The sequence below is a fragment of the Limanda limanda genome, chromosome 7, assembly GCF_963576545.1.
Source record: "Limanda limanda chromosome 7, fLimLim1.1, whole genome shotgun sequence".
Lineage (NCBI taxonomy): Eukaryota > Metazoa > Chordata > Actinopteri > Pleuronectiformes > Pleuronectidae > Limanda > Limanda limanda.
Genome location: NC_083642.1, coordinates 6,974,241 through 6,998,257, shown reverse-complemented (window position 1 = coordinate 6,998,257; position 24,017 = coordinate 6,974,241). Strand labels below are relative to the sequence as shown.

The 24,017-nt window shown below is 42.7% G+C and overlaps 1 protein-coding gene across 1 annotated transcript; it reads right to left on the bottom strand.

The window, feature by feature from the left end:
* Positions 1-4,003: 4,003 nt before the first annotated feature.
* On the bottom strand, positions 4,004-23,568 carry LOC133005648 (chemokine-like protein TAFA-1). The gene is made up of 4 exons (XM_061075396.1): positions 23,427-23,568; positions 5,440-5,580; positions 4,216-4,340; positions 4,004-4,036 (listed from the first exon to the last, which is right to left on the bottom strand). Exons 1-4 carry the CDS (start codon positions 23,566-23,568, stop codon positions 4,004-4,006), a joined length of 441 nt encoding a protein of 146 aa, XP_060931379.1.
* Positions 23,569-24,017: the final 449 nt, after the last annotated feature.

The window sequence follows — 24,017 nt, the reverse complement described above, 5'->3', positions numbered from 1 at the left end:
CTATGATCCACCATGGGAAGCAATTCATACATACATACAAACAAAGCTAATCAGAAATACAAAGAAATCTCCTGACTGTCATTATTTTTTTTCCGGCGCTATAAGAGAATAAGAAACAGTGGACTAACACGTCCTTCAGGGTGGAGCTGCCTGTCAGAACCGGGCGAGGGAAGCACACGTGTGTCGTAGAATGTTGAGAAATAAGACAAAGTAGTTTGTTGGGACACGATCGCACCGATGAAACCTGCAAATTTGGAATGGATGAAATTAATACTCACCATATAAATGCAAATAAAAACACTGCATCATTGTCGTAAATCATCGTAGAATATTAGGGAAATGATAACATTGAATTGACTGTCCTGCTGTGGATGCTAGAAAATTCAATATACAGCAGACTCCCTCTTTCTCTGATTGGTTTCAGACATGAATATCTGGAAAATTCCAGGTTCTTTATGTTCACAACAGCTGGAAATTCTCTGGAACGTTCAGGTGAGGGGTGACATCTGGTTAGAAAATGCATGAGGCCGGACGTGAAGTATTTTTCAGCGTCAGCCCTTATCACCAAAAGTCTTTAAATCTCGTTTCCCAGCTGACATCTTCGTTGAAATCTTCTGCCTAGATGACTCCTCTTTCTCATCCTGAGGTATTTGTATTCTTCATGTTATGTGTCTGTTACGTGCTAGAATTGTCATCGCTGTGAATTTTCCTTCCACCTGGGCTTACTCTGCAGGTCTGGGAATTGTTGGGGGCAGCTGACTCTGAGCGTTATATTCTGACATACAGACCCTCAAGAATGTGTCTGAAAACAGCTTCTGAGTATCGTCATATAGAAAGAAGAATGTCCTTGCATCTGTTTGTCTGATTTTACGTTGTACTGGTGATTTTCCACCCTTAGTGGACGTTAAAGTCATCATCACTACATTACGGCAAGAGGATCAGGCACCCTTTTTTTGAACTTGGCCTTTAAGTTTCATGACTGAATATTGCACGGTTGTGTAGTGATTATTAAAAATCCACAGACACGTAAGGTGTCCAAATAAACGACCACATTGACATATTGGTTTGTGCATTTCTTTCCAGTTGAAATTAGGAAATTGAGACAACCCGGCTCAGATTGCTCTGTGTATGTTGAGCTGCAGCCATGAGTCAAACTCCACGGCTGCAGACTCCATTAGCCTCAGCTCACCCTAAAGTTTGGCCTGTATTGTTGATTACAATACCTAAACACTTTATGACACTAAGGTGCACAACTGAAGTTATGTCCCTAACATCTGATGTTGCTGCTAACACCAGGTAACTTAAATTGTGCAGAAGACCTTGAAACTTACAAGGGATATTGACCATCTTGCCCTATATTATAAAATGTCCCAGCGTGCCCTGGTATCTCTTCTTTGCACAAATAAACTGTGTTAGAAGCAGATGAAACACAAGCTTTCTATTACTGTTGAGGTCGGCAGATGGTTTAGATGCTTAGAATAAAAGATCTTATACCTTAAAAGCAGACAACTATATATATTAAAAACACCTCAGAGGAAATCTAATGGGAAAAAAATCTGTAATTTCCATTTTTTTCTCATAAATGAGAGAACCTTTGTATTTTAAGGAACAAACAAGCTGAATATAAGTGGGAAGTGGGCGGAGAAAATGAAAGAAGTGGAAGGTGCAGGAAAAACTTTCATTTATCCAGAAGATGGATGACACCCTGTGCAGCTCCGGCAGTCACCCAGAGTTCCTGGTGGAATAAATCCTGAGGGGGAGAGGCGGTGAAAGCAATGGGCGGTCCCCGCTGTGATACTGCATCAAAGTGTTGTAAATACAGGGGTGAGTCCCGGCGCCCATTCATCTATGTGTGAAATGGTTCTTGGTTCTGTATGTGCAGAGAGCAAGAGTTGACTTGAGGGTTGAGCTGCGGGCTGTTAAAAATTAAGCTATAGGAGACGGTTTGCACAGAAACCTCAGAGAAAAGGTGAAAAATTAAAGTTTAAAATGAAAGAACCTGCTAATAGTACAAATTAACATGTTCTATCTCATTTGTTTAAGCTGCAAAAATATTAAGGGACTGCCAACCCACAACTTCGGTAAGAAAAAGTATAATAACTTTAAAGATGGTCGACATGACAGCTCCCAAAAAGTGAGGCCATTGCATCTTGATCTCCCCCTGGTGGCTGGCTACTGTCATAATCTCTGCCCTCTGCATGTTAGTGGATGGGACATGAAGCAAACTACAAGGACAAAGTACAAAGCCAATAGATTTTTTTTTAAAGATGTTTTTTGTGAAACATTTTGATTGACAGCTGGGACTGACTCGCGGTTGTTCAAAGATGTGCATCGGCAGAACCTTGATAGACAAAATTAATCTGAACCTCAACTGGCCCATGTTGTAAATGGTGAATATGGCTCAAATAGAACAAAACAATTTCGTTCCACCTCTGGTTGACATGTGATATTGCTACTTTTGGCCCAAATCTGTCAAACAAGCGTTTGTGGGTTGGATGACCAGTCTGCCCCAAAACTATTTTTGTATGTGGGAATTAGGTCAGACCCCCGTGTTCAGGATATTTTGGCTTCATTCATTTAATAGTGGAAGGACGTGGAGAGGCAGTGTCCATCTTCATGTACAGTTGATGGGTATAACATGTTAAAAAGTGAGCTTTTAAAAGTTCTGGTAACCAGGTTTTGTTAATTGTCTTCCAAGCCAGGTTTCCTCCGGCTTCCATTCTTTATGCTAAGCTAAGATAACTATCATATAGCTCCATAAATTTCCGGATCTAACAAGTAAGCACATGAGCTTATTTTCATAATTGCTGAAATCTTAGTTTGAAGAAGTGCTTCGGGTTGCTTTAGCGTCCCGGTACAGATTTGTGATGCTGATACATGACACCGGTGAGGGCAACGGTACAGCTGCAGGCTCGTCAGTTAAAGGATCAATGACTTTAATGACATTTCGGCACATATCACTCAATAGTTCATATGTACAATATCGTCACGTGAATGATCTGACACGAATAAGGCATTTCAAGTATCGAAAAAACAACCAAGTGGTTTCACATTTTTGGTGATTTAATCCGTCTCAGGGTAGCTGACATGTTAATGACCGGCAGGAGTCATTAAAAGAGAAGAAAACTAGTACCATACAAACAAGTGGCAAAATGTACAGTATCAAGACACATAAGCTTTAATTTGTAAAATACCTCCCCCACAATGCATCTGTTCCGTCTTTAGGTCGCACCCTAGAACTCATCAGAAGTTTCGGCTGCGTTGTGTTCTCGTGGGTCAGAAGAGGGACGACCGACAGTGTATTCGGGGTCTTGAATGATCGATAATTCACCACCAATACGAATCGAGTTGTTGTGTACGACAGGAAATGACAAACAACGTATGTACAATATTTTTTTCTCTTAGAATATTGAAAAAAAAGAAAAAGAAGATCCTGAGGGCTGTCGACTACTGTTCCTGCTCGTCCCCGTGTCCTCTGACGAATTCCTCTCCCGTTGGTCGCCTCCCATCTGTTTCACGTGACGTGTGGACGTGTGGACGTCAGCTGCCGTCCAGACTTTAATCCAAATGCAGACATTCATGTTCCATCTCACAGTTAGAAAGAAATGATGAAACTATACTCATTACAAGGTTATGATGAAGTTCCCCGCAGGTGGCTCGGAGCGTCGGTATTTTCAGGAGCCTGGAGCAGGATGTGCTCGACGTACTCTACATCTTTTTTTACACTTGAATCTGAGAAGTGTTCACATTTCTCAAAGCAACAATAAGTTCATTGTCTTTGTGGTAATTGGTCCTGAAACGAGAAGGAGAAAAGCGTTAGGAAGGTTGTAAATATCACAAGATTTAGTGTAAATCATGTGTTCTGCCCTTTACAAAACTCAGTCATTAAGCCAGTTGAGCGAAATTAACAAGCGGACCAGCGTTCCAGTATAAATGAAGAAGCTGACCTGCAAATTAACCCTTGCACCAGAGGCATTTCCCTGCATCCTCTCTCCCCAACGTGTTAATATGTTGATGTTGTGTATGGCTGAGTGTTCTGACAAAGAAAAAGGAAGCAGGAAATCAAGGGGTTAGAGGGCGTCGTTAACGAGTCCATTTACGGCGAAATTCAATCTCTTTAAATATGCTGCTCTGTTGATGCCGCGGCTCGTGTCACAGCGCTGTGCCCCTCCACCCCCACTGTTCGGCAGCGGCGGTCAAGAGAGGTTATCTTACCCTCGTGGTTTTGATCTTGTTGCCGGCGTAGCACATCCAGCCCGAGTTGTCAGGGAGCGTCTTGCATTCCTCCCCCTCCAGGCAAGGCTCCATCTCACACCACCACTTCCCAATTACTATGGATGCTACAGGCAACAAAGACAAGAGAAATGGTGATGCCGGTACCCTTCGCCCTAGCGGAGTGCGGAGCCACCTCGCACTGCCCAGCAGTCCACAGAGCGATGGCCATTAGGTGCAGGTGTCTACGCCCAATAAAACGCATTATGTCCAAGGTGGCGGTAAACAACTCGGCTCCGTGTGTCACATGTGTATGTTTCAGATAAAACTGTTTCTTATTACAATGCGGCTTCTTTATTAAAGGCAGCATATAAGTGGAAAGCAGAGGTTGGAGCCGAGGCTTTCAATTTACCGAGTGGATCAGTAAGTGTGACTGTGACTTGACTTTAATGTATGCCACATTTCTGCCAACCAGAGAGAAAATTGCCTTAACTACAGGGTAAGTAGACAGCGAATTGTTTGTAATGTGTGATAGCGGAAAAGAATCTGTCAGAGCTGACATTGAGAGACCTCAAATTCCCTCGGCCGCTCCGAGATTGCAGTAATATTTGCAAAAGGATTTAAGATAAAAGCTGCAGGTGAGAGGTTTTACAAAAGCCACATATTGACGTGTGAGACCCGAGCATCAAATCCCTTTCCTACAAGGGACTGAACCTGTGTTTCAGACTTTTGTCAAAGCGCATGAAAAAACATCACTGAATAGCAACAAGGCTCCTAAGTCATCAGCAGCCATTTTCTTCTGCACCTATTTGCCTTTTGTTATTCTTTATTTTTCCCACTGTTCCCTGAGGTGCGTTTCATTCAGCGGTTGTGTTTGGCTGCCTGCTGCTGCTGGAGTAAAGCTCCCCCCTTCCGCAGATACCTCCCGCTGTCTGTCAGCAACAGAATTTGGATGTGACATTATCCCAGGTTCTGTTAATCGTATCTGGGACAAGGCATTGCACGGGTGCCTGTTATTTTAACAAATCTCTGTATCTTTACAAAAGGCTCGTCTGGCACGATTTTTTATTTTCCCGAACAATACAGTCCACGTTCTGCTGAATTAAATACAAAAATGGAAATTTGTTCTTTTTCCTGCGAGGCAAGCACATTCCAAATAAATGTTTTTTCCTTGGCAAACTCAAGACAGCATTGCAGAAAAACTTCCTTTATCTGTTTTTCACTCACCGTCCACACATGAAGGTCTGTTCCTGGTGGTTCCAGCCACTTTCCCTGGCAGGCAGGAACACTTGACCGTCTGTGACCGCTCCTCGATACGATTCTTGTTGCAGCATCTGTGAGCAGCAATTACTTCACATGTGCCCCCCTCTGATAAGAAGAGAAACAAACAAACACACACACACACACACACAACAAACTACATTAAGTCAGCCTATCAGGGGTCACACACAGTCATACTTTGCTTTCTGAGCAAATCGTTTTGTGGACATTTGTGGATTAACGCAGACTGTTATCATCGGTGGAACCAAAATAATCACATTTACTGAGATGCTGCACTCAACCTCTTCCCGTTTTTTCAAGCCCCAGGTAAAAATGTCATGCCTAAAATACAGAATAGAATAATAGAGCATATCTCTGCAAGTACAATGTAGTTTTTCTCAGACTCCAGGTTAAAATGAGATGCTAAAGATATAGAATTGAATAAAATAGAATAGAATAAATGAGTATATCTCTGCAACTGTTGTATGTATAATATTGGTATCTATATAAAGGTATATAACTTGTGCAATTTCTGCAGAGGTGTAGTAGAAACTACTTAACTGCATGATATTGTTTGGCAGGAGTGTGGCGTCACCTGAAGATGTTTGAACTTTGAATCTTTGGACTGGATCCAGATACATGTTTGGATCCAGGAACTTTTTTTCTACTTTCTCTTACATGGCGAGATAGAGCCAAGTTTGATACTAATAACTAAAACTAGCTCCTTCGGAAATTGTATGAAACTCAGTGTCATCAATCAAAAAGTGTCAGTGTAATAATATATACAGTATCATGATATATCATATGTCATACTTTTGCTTGCCTCAAGTAAATTTCGTATAAACTTTCCAATTAGAGGTATTTTTTACCTAAAGTAGAACATCTCAATATTTCCACCGCTCACTATCACGTAATATTCCTGCCCCCGATAGTTTGAAAACTATCTCACAGGTCTGCTGTAAACAAGAATAATCATCCCTGTGCTTTTACTCTGCAGACGAGGCCCCTGCAGCTTGTTGAATGCTAAATGACGATGAAGAGACGTGTGAGAGCAGAGCAGAAAGAGAGACGTCTATTAGCGGGAGGAGAGGCCTGCTTCAGGGTTCTCATGAATACGAACATTGGCTGCACCACGCAATTATCACCAAACTGCCGGCTGTGCCCGGGAGGACGAGGGGACCGGACTGAGCGGACTCGACCCACCTCGACCGCTGGCCTCTCCCACCCACTGAGCTCCGACTCTCCACATGTGAGGGCTGCGCAGCAAAGGACCGTCTGACAATTACACCCGTCAGCATGACACAAGATCAAGGAGGTTGAAGAGAGAAAGAGCTGAGAGAGAGAGAGAGAGAGAGAGAGAGAGAGAGAGAGAGAGAGAGAGAGAGAGAGAGAGAGAGAGAGAGAGAGAGAGAGAGAGAGAGAGAGAGAGAGAGAGAGGGAGATAGAGAGAGAGGGGGGAAAGTATCTGGTGTATTGCAAGTAAAGTGATCCCAAGTAATGTTTGACAATGAGCTGTGGGTTTGTGGAATGTGTCATGGCTTGATTTGCATATATCGCTTTAACCGCATTTGAATATTTGGTGTTTTTTGGGGCCCTCCTCATGCACAACAATTTATTAAATGCACAAAGCGGAGCCGTGCACGTTGTCCGTAGAGAAAACCCTGGTGTGGTTGCTGAGCAGTAAACAACTTCCAATCACCAGAGTTCAGGAAATCACATTTGAAAAGATCCACCTTTATTTTAACATCCCCTCATTAAAAGAGTAAATAACAAACTGTATCAGAGTGCTCATTAATAGCTCATTAAGCTGGTACACAAACAGAAGATTAATGATTCAAAACAGAGCATTACACAGTTATTGTCATCGATAATGATGTGTTGAGCTTAAGCAGTCAATTAGTTAATTGATTACTTGGTCAACAGAATAATTGTCAAATAAATTTTGGTAAATAATTCATCATTTCAATTATTCACTGAAATATTAGCTTGTTGCATTTTCTCAGAATTAACTGGTATAAAATATTTTGGATTTTTCTGCTAGAAATATATGTATTTATTATAGAAAACTACTAAACTAATTAACTCGTTATCAAAACAGTTGCTAATTAATTTCCTGTTGATTGACTACCTAATCTACGAATTATTGCAGCTCTAAAAATAGATATTTTTAAAATAAATTCATTAACACTGTACAAATAGAATACATTAAATTAGGCTGTAAGTGTTTAATACTGACAATGAATGCTGAATGTGTTGGGCTAAAATAAAGTTTGATCACGCTTTGAATTGCAAATGTGAACAGGTCTTTAGGGATTACATCAGTAAGGATGCAGCAAGTTTGCAGAGAAGCCGGTTTAGCGTTGCACACGCAGCTGCATTATATAAAACAGCGTTTTTGTTCAAACCAAAGCCAAACGATAAGCCATAAAGTAGCTTAAACTCAGACAGAAAGACAGAAAGTAACGTGTCAGTTCCTGGATATAATTGAACCATCATGTGAGCTCCTCTGGGGATTAGCCAACTCACAGCCCCACTTGACCCGCTGGATGGAAGTGAATCACCGCGCCTGTCTCACACTTGAATCGTTAGCTTCGACTGCACCGGGTTAAAAACGATCATCAGCTTCTCTTATGTGCATAAAAACCCTCAAGAGGAGAGTTAGACTTCACTAGACTTGACAGTGCTTCATCCCAGGATCCTGTGTTTCTTAAAAGTGGAAATACAGCGTGTTCAGCATCTGCTTGTAATGAGAAGCGTATTAATATGGATGAACGATGTCGTCTTCAGTGTAATCTTCAGCCACTAGGGGTCCCTTAATCAAGAACAATGACCAAATCGTAGTTTGATGACATCGTGAAGCAGCGTGGGATCATGGGAGTTGTTGTGTCACCGCCAATTTCTTCCCCCATAATCTTCTTGGGCCACTTGGTTCCCCGTGTGCATTTGCGGTTTACTCGGAAAAGCTTCAGCGACACAAAAAAACAATCCTGATCCGGTAAGAGCGACTGATACAAACAGTGAAAGGAAAGAAAAGCTCATTTGCCTCAGAAGTCGCAGCAGAGACGGTCAAAGCGGATTAAAAACGTCCCGTTACCTTGAACAAAACTGGGAATTTCTGGGTTTGAATTTCGTTGGAAACATTTTGGGAAACATAAGTGCACAAGTCAACACAATACTCTTAACTTTTTAGACATTTTATTGAAGAATGGTAATTTTATCGTTAAAAGACGGCGTTTGAATAGTCAAATAGTTAGAATTCAGAGAGCCTTTCTTTTCCCTGCTTTCTGCCGTGTCTGTTCTCTGGGTTATCGTGTAATAATGGAAAAAACATTCTGATCCTGTAGCTGGTCTGGGAGAAAGTCGGCTGCTGTCTGATGCACTCAACAAAAGGGCATGTCTGCACAACGTTAATCGCGATGTACCAGTGGAAGCAGTGGGGCATCATTTGAAAACAACAGCCCAGAGGGGTTTGTTCTTCTTAATGCATCCCCGTAATTGCATAAGACAGCCCCAGATTTCCTCTTTGATCTATTAAAAACACACTACTCAACAGAATTAACTTGTAACCGCTTGTTGCTCTGGAACAGAGCAAAGAATCAGGATGCTCTATATTTGGAAAATCATCACCTCCAAAGAATACATTACAAACGGATAGAAATGCAAATCCGGGAGGTATTTCCAGCCCGCGGGTGTGTTGGGCGCTTTTAGACGAAAGCCGATTGGCGCTGACGAGCGTTCTTCGAGTTCACCCGTGGTTTCAGCCCGTGACTACAACACGCCGCACGCCCCGAAATCCATTTTTGGCGTTATAAATATTTCACAAGTTGACGAAGGATAACATGGCGGGAGATGAACGCTCTCATCAGGTGAGGGCTGGAGCCAAGCAAGGGTATAATTGTTTTTCTGTATTTCCATTTTCCCCCCCATTATCAACCAGAATGAACAAAGTCAGTCTCACAGATAACAAACGTCTTCGAGCTGTGAGTGTGTGTGTGTGTGTGTGTGAGTGTGAGTGTGTGTGTGTGTGTGTGTGTGTGTGCGCGTGTGTGTGTGTGTGTGGGTGTGTGTGTGTGTCTGTGTTGTCTTCCCCTGTCAACATTTTGACTGACAGGGAACAAGGGTCACACGAGAAATTGTCATTCATCGGTTCAGAGGTCACACAGAAGCAGAGGGTGTCTCGGCTGGAACTGCCTTGTTTCCGTGGCCATGCTCCACGCGGCTGCCTCTTCATTACTCTGAGGCTGGGAACAGACGGTGTCAGGAAGCCAGGTGACCACCCACATCCTGCACCCGGGCCGCAGCTTCACTTTTTAGCGTCGGGAAAGAGCTGAATAAGCCACAACTTTGTGCTAAATGAGACGCGCCGTGTCCTCTGGCCGGGCGCTTTGGTTGTGTTGATTTATTCCATCCAACCGAGATATTTCTTTTGTTACTTTGTTCTGGCTGTGGAAAACAAAGAAATATCCCTGAGAACAACACATCTGCTGTATTTAGTTGCTGTGGCCCAAGGTCCAAATCTGTTCAGTCTCGCCTGCACTTGTCTTCAGCCTTGACAAACTCCAGAGTAACGGCTGCAGTTTCTCCTTTTTCTGAAGTATTATTTGATTTTATATCTGTGCCACCTTTCAACTTTCATTATAAGAGAACAGAGATTGGCTGTTGATTAAAGAACTAGTTACATAAAACTATATTTTTGCACGAACATATTGATATTTATCAAACAATTCCAGAAGTCTTCATATCTTCATAACTTCATATCTCAGCTTAACTCTTAACATGTGTGTTGTTAAGGACCCAAGGAAGTGCAGTGTTGACTTTGGTGCGATTTGGACACGTTATATGCTCAATATAAATAAAGTTTGAACAAACAGACGGCCGGTCGATGCACTGAACTTTGAATAAAACGTGTGACGAGCTCTTTGTGCAGCAGCGGTGGCTTCAGGATTCTGTGGAAGGCTGCAACCAGCCTCACCACAGGAGAAGCAAACAGCCCATTCACAAACACACAGGTTTAGAACAGGCACCACAGCGAATGACACAATGATGGAGAGTAATAAAGTACATTTACTCTACTTTAAGTGTGTATTCTATAGTCCATAGGTTCAACAACCACAAAAAACCTACATCCTACATTTCCCATAGTGCAATTTGTTTGCTTCTTTCTTTACTCGTGATAGAGAAGCTCGTATCTCCAGGTCCAGTTTGTAACCCAGACTTTATTCAGCTGTTTACACAGACTGAGCAGAATTGCTTATGACAGGTAAACTGTATTTAATTTGTAAAATCAATGAGGTACTTCACTTGAATCTTTCTCAGCAATATTCTCCTTTGACTTGTGTTAAATGTAACAAGATTTACTCCGGTACATGTATTTAAAAGCCATAGTTTCAGTTACTTTACAAATTAAGAATTTAAATAACAATGCAAAATGGAAAATCTACTTCTCGAGTCTTTTTCTTTTATTAAACCCTCTCATATTTATTTAACAATTGATTCAAGCAAGCCTTTTCTAAAACTGACATTCATTTTTCATGAATTTGGGGCAGCAACAAAGATTCAGTTAGATCTGTACTAAATCTAAATGTACTAATTAAGTGGTTTTATGGAAACAAGGTTTTTAGGACCCAATTATTTTTAGAATAACATTATAATGACAATATATTTGACTTCTTTTTACATTGTTGTGTTGTGTTCACAGTGCTGTTTCAGGTCCTGCTCTCTGCTGAGGAGGATCTTGTCACGTGACTGAAGGGTGAAACATTTGAATTGTAAATGAGTTGGACGAGGTACTCAAACTAAAGTACAAAAGCAATGCTGCAAATAAATCATGTGGTGAGACTGACAAAGAGGAACATAATGAAACATACATAGAACAGGTTTGTCATCTGTAGCAGCTTCTGCTTCACTGAACCTATTCTGGAGCTTTTCCTGCATCGCAATAGCGGAATCACATCAAATGATTGACGTCCTTCATTCTACCACAACATGTTTATACGTATGACCACATTTGAGGTCAAACTACAGTATCACACACAAAAAGCTCATTATAATGAGATCTGGACACAATCTCGACCCCTAAGTCCTGTCAATCAGTCATTTATTTTATTCTATTCTTTCCCTTTAGTCATAAAGTGACTTGCATCCTCTATGTCTGCATAAACAGATGTAACAGCGTTGACAGATACTGTAAAAAATAAATTGTGCAGTTAGAAGGAAAAAACAAGGTTTGTGAAAGCCAAGAAAGCCCGCGGCACTTTACACAACTCCTCACGGAGGGATCTGACTTTGTTTAGGTTTGCCACATTGATTCCTTCTCCCCCAGAACACTTAGCTGTAGCGCTCGTATCCACATAAATGACGACACCTGGCACCAGCAGAGCCTCGGCTGCCGGACGGAGTGCGACGGACTCCGGCACAATGAGTCACGCTGGAAGCCAGCATCACTGCGTCGGGATCCGATGAGTTATGGACAGCACGCCTGGATGACGGCAAATGCTTTCAAATCATGCATGTCTTGAACGTGTAGCGCCCATTCTGACTTTCTGTGGATCTGCGGTTCTGCAGAGGGTTCACGAGGGATTCGGTAAATGGTTCTTCAAACGTGACGAAACAGACACTGCACAGAGGAGAATGGTCAGTCCGTCTCAATAGAAATGTCACCCTGCAATAAGTAAGGCAATGACTCGACGACGACTGTAATGAGCCCAGACTGGGCCGCTGCCTCTGGAGAGAGCGGGTGAACCATCTGTTTTAGACGTTCCACACGGTGTGCACACGAAAAACTCTACACGTTCAATTTATTGAGGGTTTCTAATTGACACCTGTCATTTGGGTAAAACCTAATAATCTAAAGAAATATGTGGGGTTTAGAATTCAGCAAACATGGCAGTGAAGGCATCCTCTGGTTCACTTCATACACGAACCAAACGCCCGAGGGAATCAAATCATCAGGAAACCATGTTCCTTTCAGACCTTTGGATTCCAGTGATTGGCAGCCAGTGGCATTACGTCCACGCCCTGAGCTGAACTCACACGCTCACGCAGCCATGTTGCCGTCTGCACTCTCTTGAGACATCTGAGCGACTCCCTGCAAACCTCAGAGTCCACATCGCAGGCAAGTCCCAGCCAACACAGAGCGCCCCATCACCTGTTGTTAATTACTTTGTTGTTTAAAAGTCATTTACAAGAGACAGCAGGCCCTGATCTCCGAGCCACGGCAGTCCATGTTTTAGAGCAGCAGGCCTGTCACCTTTTAATGGGAAATGCATCCAAGGTGACCCGTAATGGGCCCCACTCCCTCTCGGTGCAGGCTCTCTGCAGACTCCCAAGCCAGCAGGGCTACAGCAGTTTCGGGAAATAGGAGCAGCAGATTAGAGAATGTCAAATTAATGCAGATGGAAGACAGTGAGAGGCACGCGAATGTGACTGCGTGGTGTCAAATTGAGTGACAATTTGTATTCCCCTGCCTTCTTTGAAAACAGCTAACGTCCCTGCAGTAATGTTGTTATTCTAGAAGCAAACGGCGAGGTGAAAATTAGTAATATATTGCTTGATAAACTGTGAGACAAATTTGTTTCTGGGGTGGAGAGAGTCCTGCGGACGGTGTTTTGTTGAAAACAGCTTGAGGAAACTTCAGAGTTTGAGAAACTACATCTATTAAAAGTGTCACCGTGCAAGGATGCTTTTCCTTTTTTCTCTTTTGAAATATGTGTGTGTGTGTGTGTGTGTCTCACAAGTTTACACTGTGTGTTTGTGAAGAGAGAGAGAGAGTGCATATGCTTGCCAGAGAGAGAAAAATCAAAGCAATTTACGAGCGAGGAAAACTACCAATTGCCACTGTGGAAAAGAAAAAATAAAAGCAGCGTCCATGACAAATAAAAGCATAGAAATTCATGGAATATGGCTGGCAGCTTTGACAGCATGTCACACAAAGAGGCCTGTTCTGTGCAGCGGGCCAAATATGGGTGATACTTTATTGAAATGCAAAAAGCAGCGTTCACAGAGTGGAGCCGGTGTTGTTTCAAGATGCATGAGGAGCGCGTTGGAACAGAGGAAGCAGAAGAGTAGCAGCGGATGGCTCTTTCATTTGCATGTGAGCCTCAAAGCCTGTCGCGTGTGCTGTCACCTCATCACAGGCTCGGGACACCGCCACACTGGTCCCCATGAAGGGCATTAACTGCTATTCTGACTCTTGACGCACTCGAATGAAAGCCTGTGGTTATTTAGTGTTGTTGGTTTTTTTTCTCCATTTCGTCCACTTATAATGCAGCTGTGTGACTCGTTCAGCACGACAGCGACGTTACTGTACAGCAGCAATCACGCGGGCGGCTTTCACGTCCATTAAGCTCAAATAAACAAAGGCACATTATCCTCTGCTCGCACACACATTCACTTCTGAGGTTTTGGCCCCAACAGAACAAAATAACAATGTGAAATAAATATATATCTTGTGTCTCTTCAACGTCTTTCATTTTTTAAATGTCAAGCTGTTCCCGTCCTTCTATCGAGCTCCGCCCCTCCCCCCCGTGTGGCAAATGTCCAGAACTGGTATTTCACATGTTTTTTCTCCTTCTTTTTCTAGATGGCCAGCTCTGATGAAAGTGTTTCATTCAGCGGGGAAGAAAAGGGGAGGCAGAGATAGAGGCGAGCCGAGGAGCCTTTAGAGAACAGCTGCTCGCCTCTGATGTGACTGCCCGTCCGCTCACTGGCGGACAGACAATGTGCCCGCAACACGTAAACTGTGTAATAATGCATAATACAAGGGCTAAATGACCTTTCATGCTGCATGACATGTGCTCTGAAGGGTCGGCAGCGGCGATTATTCACGACCTGCAAGCTGATAGTGTGTTCAGAGAATGGCTCTTTACTTATTCAGTGTGACACTTAAAAGCAGATTGTGTCAGATGTTGATTTTAATCACATTGAGGGGGGGGGGAAGCCTGTGCTGCTGTGCACTTCACCAACACAACATGATCTAAATTCGTGATATGTTTATTTTACTGATTGACTCGTAAATTATGTCAAAAGGAGAAGATACAGTATAAAAATCATGATATAAACCTTTAAAGAACCAGTTTTTTTCATCATTCAATTTCTTCTTGTCAGTCATGATCCTCATATTTGTAAAAAATCTACTTTCCCTACTTTTGTCCCCATCCCCCCGCCCCCCTCTCACACATGGCATACTCCTCTAGTCTCTCCAGGAAAGATAATTGGATCTGTAGTGTAAATATGCCAGAAGACTTATAGCACACCGAGGAGATATTAGCGACGGGAAGAAAGAAGAAAAAAAACTGCAATGGAAGCTGATAAACCCAATATTAATTACTTTGCTTATTTCTCATGCTACCCTCCCCCTTGGAACCAATTAGTAAGTTGAGATGCTTCTTTTCAGTTTAATGAGGTCTAAGTAATGATAATGAATTTCATATTCTTGCCAAGCATTTAAAATAGGCTCCCACAAAGGCAATGCCATACGAAATGATCTCTCAAGCATAATTCCCACTCTGCGAGACGTATTTCTTTCATTGAGAAAATCCAAATCGAGAAAATGAGGTCCCATTTTCAGCGGGAGAATGAATTAATGGAAGTGGTTTTTCCCTCCTCAGTGGAGCCGTTTGGGGACGACGGGATGTTAGTCACATAAAATAGCTCCTGAATCTGCAGCCCAAGTTCTGAGTAGATTCTAATAAACTTTGTGTCTAGCCAACAGGGTTGCAGAAAAACAAAAAATCCCCCAAAATTCACATCTAAATTCCGCCCGTAAATAGCCAGAGGTGAAGTGACAGAAACCCTGTTCGTCGTCTAAAGAGCAGAGAGAGCCCGAGGGCGGCCACACCTTGAAAACCCTCCACAGAGAAAGAGAAAGAGAGAGCAGAGGAAAACAGCCTGTGACAAACTTGCTTCATCTCTACACCTCCATATAATGCAGGTTAACAGGGACACTTGGCAGCGGGGGTTTGCCTTTTACCTTGGCAGGGAGCACATTTGCTGGAACAATTCTCTGCACACTAGAAACAAAAAGGTTTCTGAACTCCCTGACATAATATTTACAAGCTGTGGGGACACTAGCTATCATTAATTCACCAGTAGGGCTGTTTGTTTTTTGTTTGTTTGTTTGTTTGTGGAATAGTTCTCACACGTGAAGCAACACACAACCACTGTGCAACCAGCGGGTGCAGAGATGGTTTGATCCTTTCCATTAAACCCAATGTACAACAGGTTGATTATTTTAATTTCACATTATTAATCACGAGACACATGCAGTGGAGTCATTGTGTTGTAGCAATTCTTTGTTACAATATCTAAACACAACCAGAGCTATTATATATATTTTTGCATTCATGAATTTACATGATCCAAAATGTTTTCAATGATGTTAACACCCAGAGAAACACACAATTGGATCCACATTTTGCTCATCTCTGCTATAACTTTGGAGGCAAACGATGAGAACGAGAATGGTTGATCCCAAAACTCATCATACGAGGTCGGACTTGTGTTTTACTCCTAATGGGGCAAACCAAAGAGTCCAGTAATGACCACGGGCCTCAGAATAGATTTCCTTACAGTAACAACGGCCTCTAAAAGGACAATAATCAGCCATTCAGGTCAGAATCCACCTGCCACATTAGTCATCCACTTATCTACTCACTCGTTCTTCTCTTCCTCAATTCAGGTTTACATGTACATACTTCTGACAAAATTTAATCTAAGTGGACTGTATATACTCCACACTATACATATGCACTTCTGTCATATTTACTTACCTTATATAAATAGACATTAATGATCCATATTGGTTTGAGCCCCATTGCACTATCGCCCTCCTCTATTTGCATTAATAGTTATGTTTTGTTGGTTTATTTATATTGTTGGTCTGTTTTTTATTGTACGTCTAAGTACAAGAGGCGCATTCCTAGTTTCTGTTCACATACATGGCAAATAAAGCAGATTCTGGTTCTGAATAATATGGCAACTTTTATTCTTATTCTGAATATGACATTTTCCCAATGATTTTATGAAGTTGCTAAAAGATTAATCCAATCCAGTCCCTGTTGACATGTAACTGCCACACATGCCAGTGGTGCAGAAGTCTGTGAAACACAGGCTGTAATACTGCTGATAGGATGTATACACCTCTATATAATAAGACTACATGTGTCTTGATGTAATAAGACTACATGTGTCTTGATTTGATTATTGATTATTTGGGGTATATGACCTAATACAGGTGAAGGTAATCAGAAAATAACTGTTTAGGTGACAGTGTCTTATTCAGTGTCTTCATCATGTTAACCTTGCTGTAATGTGAACAAAGTAATTGACAGGTGATCGATCCAGGAAGAGCAGGAGGTGTGTGGGACATGTCGATAACATCGAATGTGTTGCTGACCAGCTGAAGGCTCAGGACCATTAGACCAGAGGCTCTGTTAACACTTCTGGTTGGAAAGTCACTCAAACGACTAAAAACAGATGTGAAACAACCGCAAAGAGACAAAAAATGACTTGAAAGAGACAGAAAAGATGACAGAGTGACACAAAGAGTGATTAAAAAATAGACACCGAACATAAACGACTTAAAAGAAAAGCAAAACGAGCACAAAGACACACACAAAACCATCAGAGAAGACAAATCAACCAGCACGAGGTGAAGTGACCACAAAGAGAATCAATATTCACAAAGACTACAGAGACATGAAGATAACAAACAGAGACCACAAAGACACACAAAATGAGACCTAAACCAAGACACACAATAAGACGTAAAAAGAGTCAAAACAGGAGACAGGACGACCACAAAGACGAACAAAACGAGAAGCAAAACAGGACGTAAATTAATCAAAGAGTCACAAATCACACCACAAAGAAAGACAGAATGCTCACAAGGACAAAACATGGGAATTGATTAAAGGAAAGAATAGAAAAACAATATTAACGACACAAAATAACTGTTAATAATGATAATCCTGTCCCTGGCTACTTAGTACAGTTATCAGCAATTTGCTTTTACTAGAATATTTACAGTTGTTAAATTGGCATTTGTATATTTATCAAAGCAAAGTTTATCATTGCCTGGAATCAGGTCTTTAAACGTGAAAAATAATATTTTTGCTCATTTTACAAATCTACCACCAAGTGTGGACCTCTGCTTCAAAAGTCAAACCCACCCCTGGTCTAATGCAGCTGCACAATTCCCAGTAATGAAAGTTTAATACTAATTACGCCGAACATCATCGTTACACATTAATTAGTGTGAAAAATTCATGTTATCCATAAACTCTGTTAAGAGGCCACAGATATAAACGATCTAACTTTCCGGAAACACTTTAATACGAGGAGAACAAACAATCTGTTTGCACACAACAAAATGAGAAGTAGCCGCGGAGCCGAGCTTCGTTTGAGACTATTTCTGGATTAAAGCAAAGTGAAGCCTTTTATCAGCGTTTCAGAGTCAACCATCCCTCAGTGATGACAGCTGTCACAACAGCAAATTAAGCGAGCTGCTGCTAACTAACGACTGACACAAAGGTCTGGGAAGCTCACTCATGACCCCGGGAGGACGTGCAGCTGCGTGGAGCAAACAAAGTGTTTTTCAAATGATCGACTAATATCATCTCTCTGGGGCTGAATGTCCTCCGCTGCTCTCCGCTTTCTCCGGCTGCCTTTCATGCGATGCTGTAAATGTACAGATACTGGGGCACAAATCTCATCCAAGGCCAAATTCTGCACCAAGTCCGACACATTTGAGTTTTAACTACAGAAGATACATATAAACTGTTGATTCTCATTTTCTCAGCTACATCTTGGTGGTAGTCACAGGTCTCTAGCTCAATTTGTTATCGCACAGCTGCTAAAAGAACCACCTCCTTATGATTTTAAGAAAAGCTAGATCCAGATTTTTCTTTAGATCGGCACCACACTCATAAATATCAGTCCCTTATATTGGCCTGTTTTATTTGATCAAGACCCATGAATTATTCTCTGAGACATCAATGGATGATGTTGGAAGAGCAATGTTAAAGAAACTATAACTCTTGGGTCTGCCCCCTGATTCGGATCAACACCAAAATGTAATGGGTTCATCCTTGAGTCATGTCTCAACCCATCTTCACAATTTGGTGGAAATCGGTTGAGTTGTTTTTCTGTAATTCTGCAAACAAGCAAACAAACTAAGAATGTGCTCTTGGTTCAGTTCCCTTGAATTCTGCACCGAATCCATCATGTTCATTTTGGACATAGTTCTGAAACTATTGAAGATACTTTTGAAGATACATATATATATGTTGATTATCTAATCACTGCACATCATCTCTAACACATATTGATGGAAGTTAATGATTTCCATATTTGTTATCATACAGCAGCTTAAAAAAAAGCCATTATAAAACCCCATTTAAATCCACAGGAGCCAAGTTTTTAATTTGGATCTGGATGTTTCCCTCAATATCCATGAATTATTCCCTGGGACAATGGTGAGAATGTATAAAAAGCAACTAGTTTGCAAAGTTAAAGAAAGTAAATCCTGTATCCCTCCTCTGATTTGTGCCCAAATGTCTCAAACTTAAATTTTCATGTAAATCCATTCGTTAGTTTTTTGTGTAATCCTGCCGACAAACAAACAAACTAAACCAAACAACCCAACAAACTGACGGCTGACAACATGACCTCCTTGGCTGAGGTAATGGCTGTTTTTCCGTTCCGCAGCAGCTGAACATTTGCCATAAGACAGTAGCTTTTGTTTTGTTTCCTTGTTTGTTCTGATGAATTAACACAGAAGCACGTAAGGTTTTCTTTACGTGAGCCTACTGTCAAAGAAACACGACAGCGCGGCGGAGACAAGAATCCGGCACTTCTTTGAAAATGGAGGGGGGCTTGATGACAGCGAATATAAACACGAAGACGCGCCCGAAGCAACGGATGATGAGGAATGTATTTTCTTTCTTCTGTGTGTGAGATGATCAGCCAGACGCAGGATCCGAGCGCGGGTTTGACAAAGCAACGCTCAGAGGTCACGAGCTCGCCAGCCGAGTGGCAGACTGCTGCCAGCGATGAGCACGGCCCAATGATTTATGAGCACTGCAGTGACTAATTTGTGTTTTGTAGAATATGTACATGACCGTCGGAAATAATAGCCGCCGTTGACATTCATCAGTTAGTTCTAAAAAAGGTAACATTGTGGTATCTACAAATTATCACAATTATAATCATCAATAGTATTACAGAAGTACAAGGGATGTTTTTACAGTTCTGTGTCAGAGAAGTAACAAATCTCTGAAGATCCAGTGCACAGGGTCAAAGTAAATGACAGAAGATTTTACTTTTTACGATCCCACCACTGTGATATGAATCGAACCACGAACTTTGCAGGCCTTTAAAAGCCTGTTATTAATGCTCGGGGATTGGGGCTAAGACAAGAACCAGCTGGTGTAGTCATGAGAGGGAGAAAGCCGGCTAATTAATTAAGCTGTGGGCCACAGAAATTCATTTTGCATATAAGCGTTGTGATCACAAACCATAGCCCCTGTACAGAATTGGCTGAAAGACTTCAATTAAACATGCTGTTTAAACAAATATCCACAAGCTTAGAGGAGCCCTCGTTTATGAATAAATCATGACCTGAAAGAGGAAATAAATGGGAAATACGGAGATATGTAAAACCTATTTGTAGCTGAGAGCATACAGTAATAATTAAGGCACTGATTGTCGTGAGATTCATTTTACTTAAGAATATATTTTCCTTTCAGGGCCAACAAAGGAGGTGACACGAATGAGTGTTTTCCCGGTGTAATATATGATACGACTACAACAACAGGGAGGTGGAAGCACAGTAAACCTGGTCGGCGGTCGACATGTGCACCAACATAAGGACGACGTGGGGTTCGTCGAGCACCAGATGTGGAGACGCCTCTGGCTGAGGCTGCACGCCACTTCCCATTGGCACTGTGGCGGAGCGGCGATGACACTAGTGAGAGCGCGTCTTGAGAGTCTAGGGGACGGGTGGAGGAAGATGTATGTCAAAATAATGTGCCTCCCGGATGCATTATATAAGGCTATTAAATTGTCACTGTCTAAAACAGTGCACAGAGAATACAACCTTTGTTTGTGACAGCCGAAAATCCATTTTTCATGTTTGCCTCATTGCGAGCTTCACCAGAGAGTGGCTTCTTTTGTTGGCACGCACATGAGGAGGGGTTGTGGGGGGTGGGGGTGGTGGGGGGTGGGAGTCCTGATCCCCCAGCCCTCACTGAAGCTACCGAAGGGAAATGATTGGGGAGTCAAATTGGAAATGGGCGTACTACTCCATGTGTTTTCCGAGAAAAACGGCATTAAAGCTGCTCGGCATTGAAATTACATCCATGTTGAAGCAGAGGCTGAGGGGGGGGGGGGTCAGTGGACTGCAGCTGCTACAGTGGAGTAGCGTAGTAGTTACAGTGTGAGGGGAGAGGAAGACTGTGAAATGGATATCAGGGTAAAGTATTTATGACTTAATACTGAATAAATTATAATATACAGTGGATACTTACATGAGCGTTACTTGTGCCTGCACACACACACACACACCCACACACGCACACACACCCACACACACACACACACACACACACTTTCAGAGGAACATTTCTAAGGCAACTAGGAGGTATAAGACGTAATCTGCAGCGTTAAGAGGCGCCGACCTCTCAGCTATGAACAGTTTGACCCTGCAGAGCCGACTGTTGGTGGGAGGGAGTTCATGAGGGAGCAAGGCCACCTCGGGCTGCCACTATACACTCTTTATCATACGCCGCGCTAACACCCCCACATCATGCACTGCATCACCAATGGCACTGTTTCTTCAGCTGGAAAGAGAAATGCTGCTGTGCTGCACATTAAAAGCAAACTTTTTTCTTTCTGCTCTGAGGAATAAATTTAACTCTGTAACAAATATAATACAAGAGCAGAAGTGTAACTCTTTTTAAAAGTGCTGTTTGCATGTATGAGTATCTATTTCTCCGTGTTTTCGACAAAGAAAAGCCTCCTTCTGTGTAGTTTTCCTGTGTGAGTGTCCAGGGGCGGGGTGCAAATGCACAAACCCAAAAGCTACATCGCTGCCCGGCACTTTACAGATGCACTACAAACGCAATCTGCTCTCTTTTGTGCATCGTTCACGCTCTTTGCACCAAATAAATACAGCACCTTGTGAATCATAGCACAGGGAGCAACGCCGCCTGCACCGGGAGAGCCGAGAAAAGCTCCGAGCATTCCTGAGAGAGTGGCAGGCAGCAATCTGTAAGTGGAGCTGTAGGGTGGGAAGCAGGGCGCTTTGTCCGAACCACTGAACATACACGTCTCGTCAAATGAAATCCAGCTAATGGACTATTGGACACAGTGTTCGCAATAAGGCTGCCAATGTGTCAGTGCATGAGTGAAGCAGTTGCTTATACGTTGTCAAAGGAAATTATTCCTGGGACACAATGCTGCTGCTAAACCTGAAATCCTTCTTTCTTGTGTTCCTCTATTCAACACAGGTACTTTTTACAACATGGAAATGTAATTCATCTAGAGTTTTGCACGTGGTGAAAGGCGGGCGGGTCACAATCTATCTGTTTCCCCAAAGCCAGCGCATGTGATTGACTTGTGCTTCTTCCAAACAACATTTCCCCCCCTGGGATCCAAATTTCTATTGGCAAGGACACAACTGATCTCTCACCCCCTGTAATCTCGATTTCCTCTGGTAATACCAGTCACTGTGAACTTGTGGTATTTTGCTGCCTTTAATGATTGGCCGAGTGGTCTGCAACCAATGGCCTCCCTGCCACCAATTCATGACCCGTCAACCCCAATCCTCCCACCAATCCAACAGGCACACAACACACCGCACAAAACAAATGTCCCAGTGTCAGAATCAATCCAGACAGGCTTCCCATCCTCCTCTCATAAAAGTGGCATCTCATTTATCCAGGACTGAGGACTCGCCATACGATGGCAAATGGAATGACAGGGCATTTACACTTTCAGTAACAGGAGGTCCTGAAGGATTCGAATCTCTCGCTCTGAATTTGTTTTCTCCATAGTGGTGCACATTTGAAATATTAATTCCATTTCCCCTTTTGTTGACATGAGAAGACTCTCTCTCTCTCTCGAAGATATCCTATTTGTGAACGTCCTCGTCCCTTTCTTTCTCTCTGTGTGTGTGTGTGTCTTTTCTCCTCCTCCGATACACATGTGCAGACGTGGGTAATGAAATGAAGGTGTTGGAACAGGAAGTCTTCTGACTCACAATATTGGGAGAATTGAAAAGACCTCTTGCTGATATGCTTGAGGTGCACTGGCGCATGGAGGAAATAACAGAAACCAAGGACCCGCACGCTCACGCAGATACTTCTCCCTTTGAAGTTCTGACAGCATTCGGCTTCCTCTCCTCCGCCGAATCCTGAGATCATAATTATTTACCATAACCGTGGCTCACATCCACCCTGATGAAAAAACAAAAGTTAAACCGTAATGTTTCGGTCATATTCTATTCAGTGCAATTTCACACAGGGAGCCCAATCGCACGGATCAGATTGAGGGGGAGCAGTGTTGCATGAATGTCACCGGTAATAGCTCAAGATGGAAAGTGCAAAAAACATTTATTGTCTTTCGGTGTCATCTTCGGCACAGAGTATTCACTCGCTATCAAGGCCAAACCTTAATGGAAAAACAGCCACTGTGCAATGTGCCAGCTAAATAATTGCTTGTTAGTCTAACCTGGACTGCGAATATATTATTGAATGTAACGACTTAATTAATAAATCAAGGTGGAAATGAGCACCCAGAGCAGAGCAGTGACGCAATTTGCTCCACGTTTGTCAAATTAGAAACCCAAGCAACCAATGCCACCTTGCCACAGTCAACACGCAGGCAGCAATTGAAAGGAGGAGCTTTTTCTGAAGAAAACAGAGCAGGAGAGAGACGTCACCGAAGCGACTCACCGATCATGTGGATGGTGGTTCGTCCGGGCCGCGTCCCATGATGCTGTTGGATGGTGTCGTATAACGTGGCCTGACACAGCTGGATGGCAGTCACACTGACCCACAGGCCCAGGCAGAGCAGCCAGGACATGACAGGACACATCTGCTGAGGACCGGCAAAGGTGAAGTCAACGCAGAGACCATTACATCATCATCCCGACCTGTGAACCGCAGGTCAGGTAACCCCAACCCCCCAACCCTCAACCCCACACCCCCCCACACACCCAGAGACTCAGGAGCACAACACGTAAACACAAATACATACATTTAGCATTTCGCAGACACGCTCCAGTCTATAATCGGTCTAAATGCCCTCAGTGGGATCTGTTAGTCATCGGAATTTATCATTAACATGATTATATAAGTATGACTTTCTCCCTGTTTCGTCTTGCGAGATTGCCCTGGCTTGTCCCTGAGCCACATCGCTGCAAATGTGGAGTGATCCCTGGGGAGTTTTTCCCATGCAGCAGAGATTTCCCCTGACAGGCTGACTCCCTTCAACTCCTGAGCTGTGCTCCTGCCTCAAAACCAAAAATCAAACTTAAAGAAAGA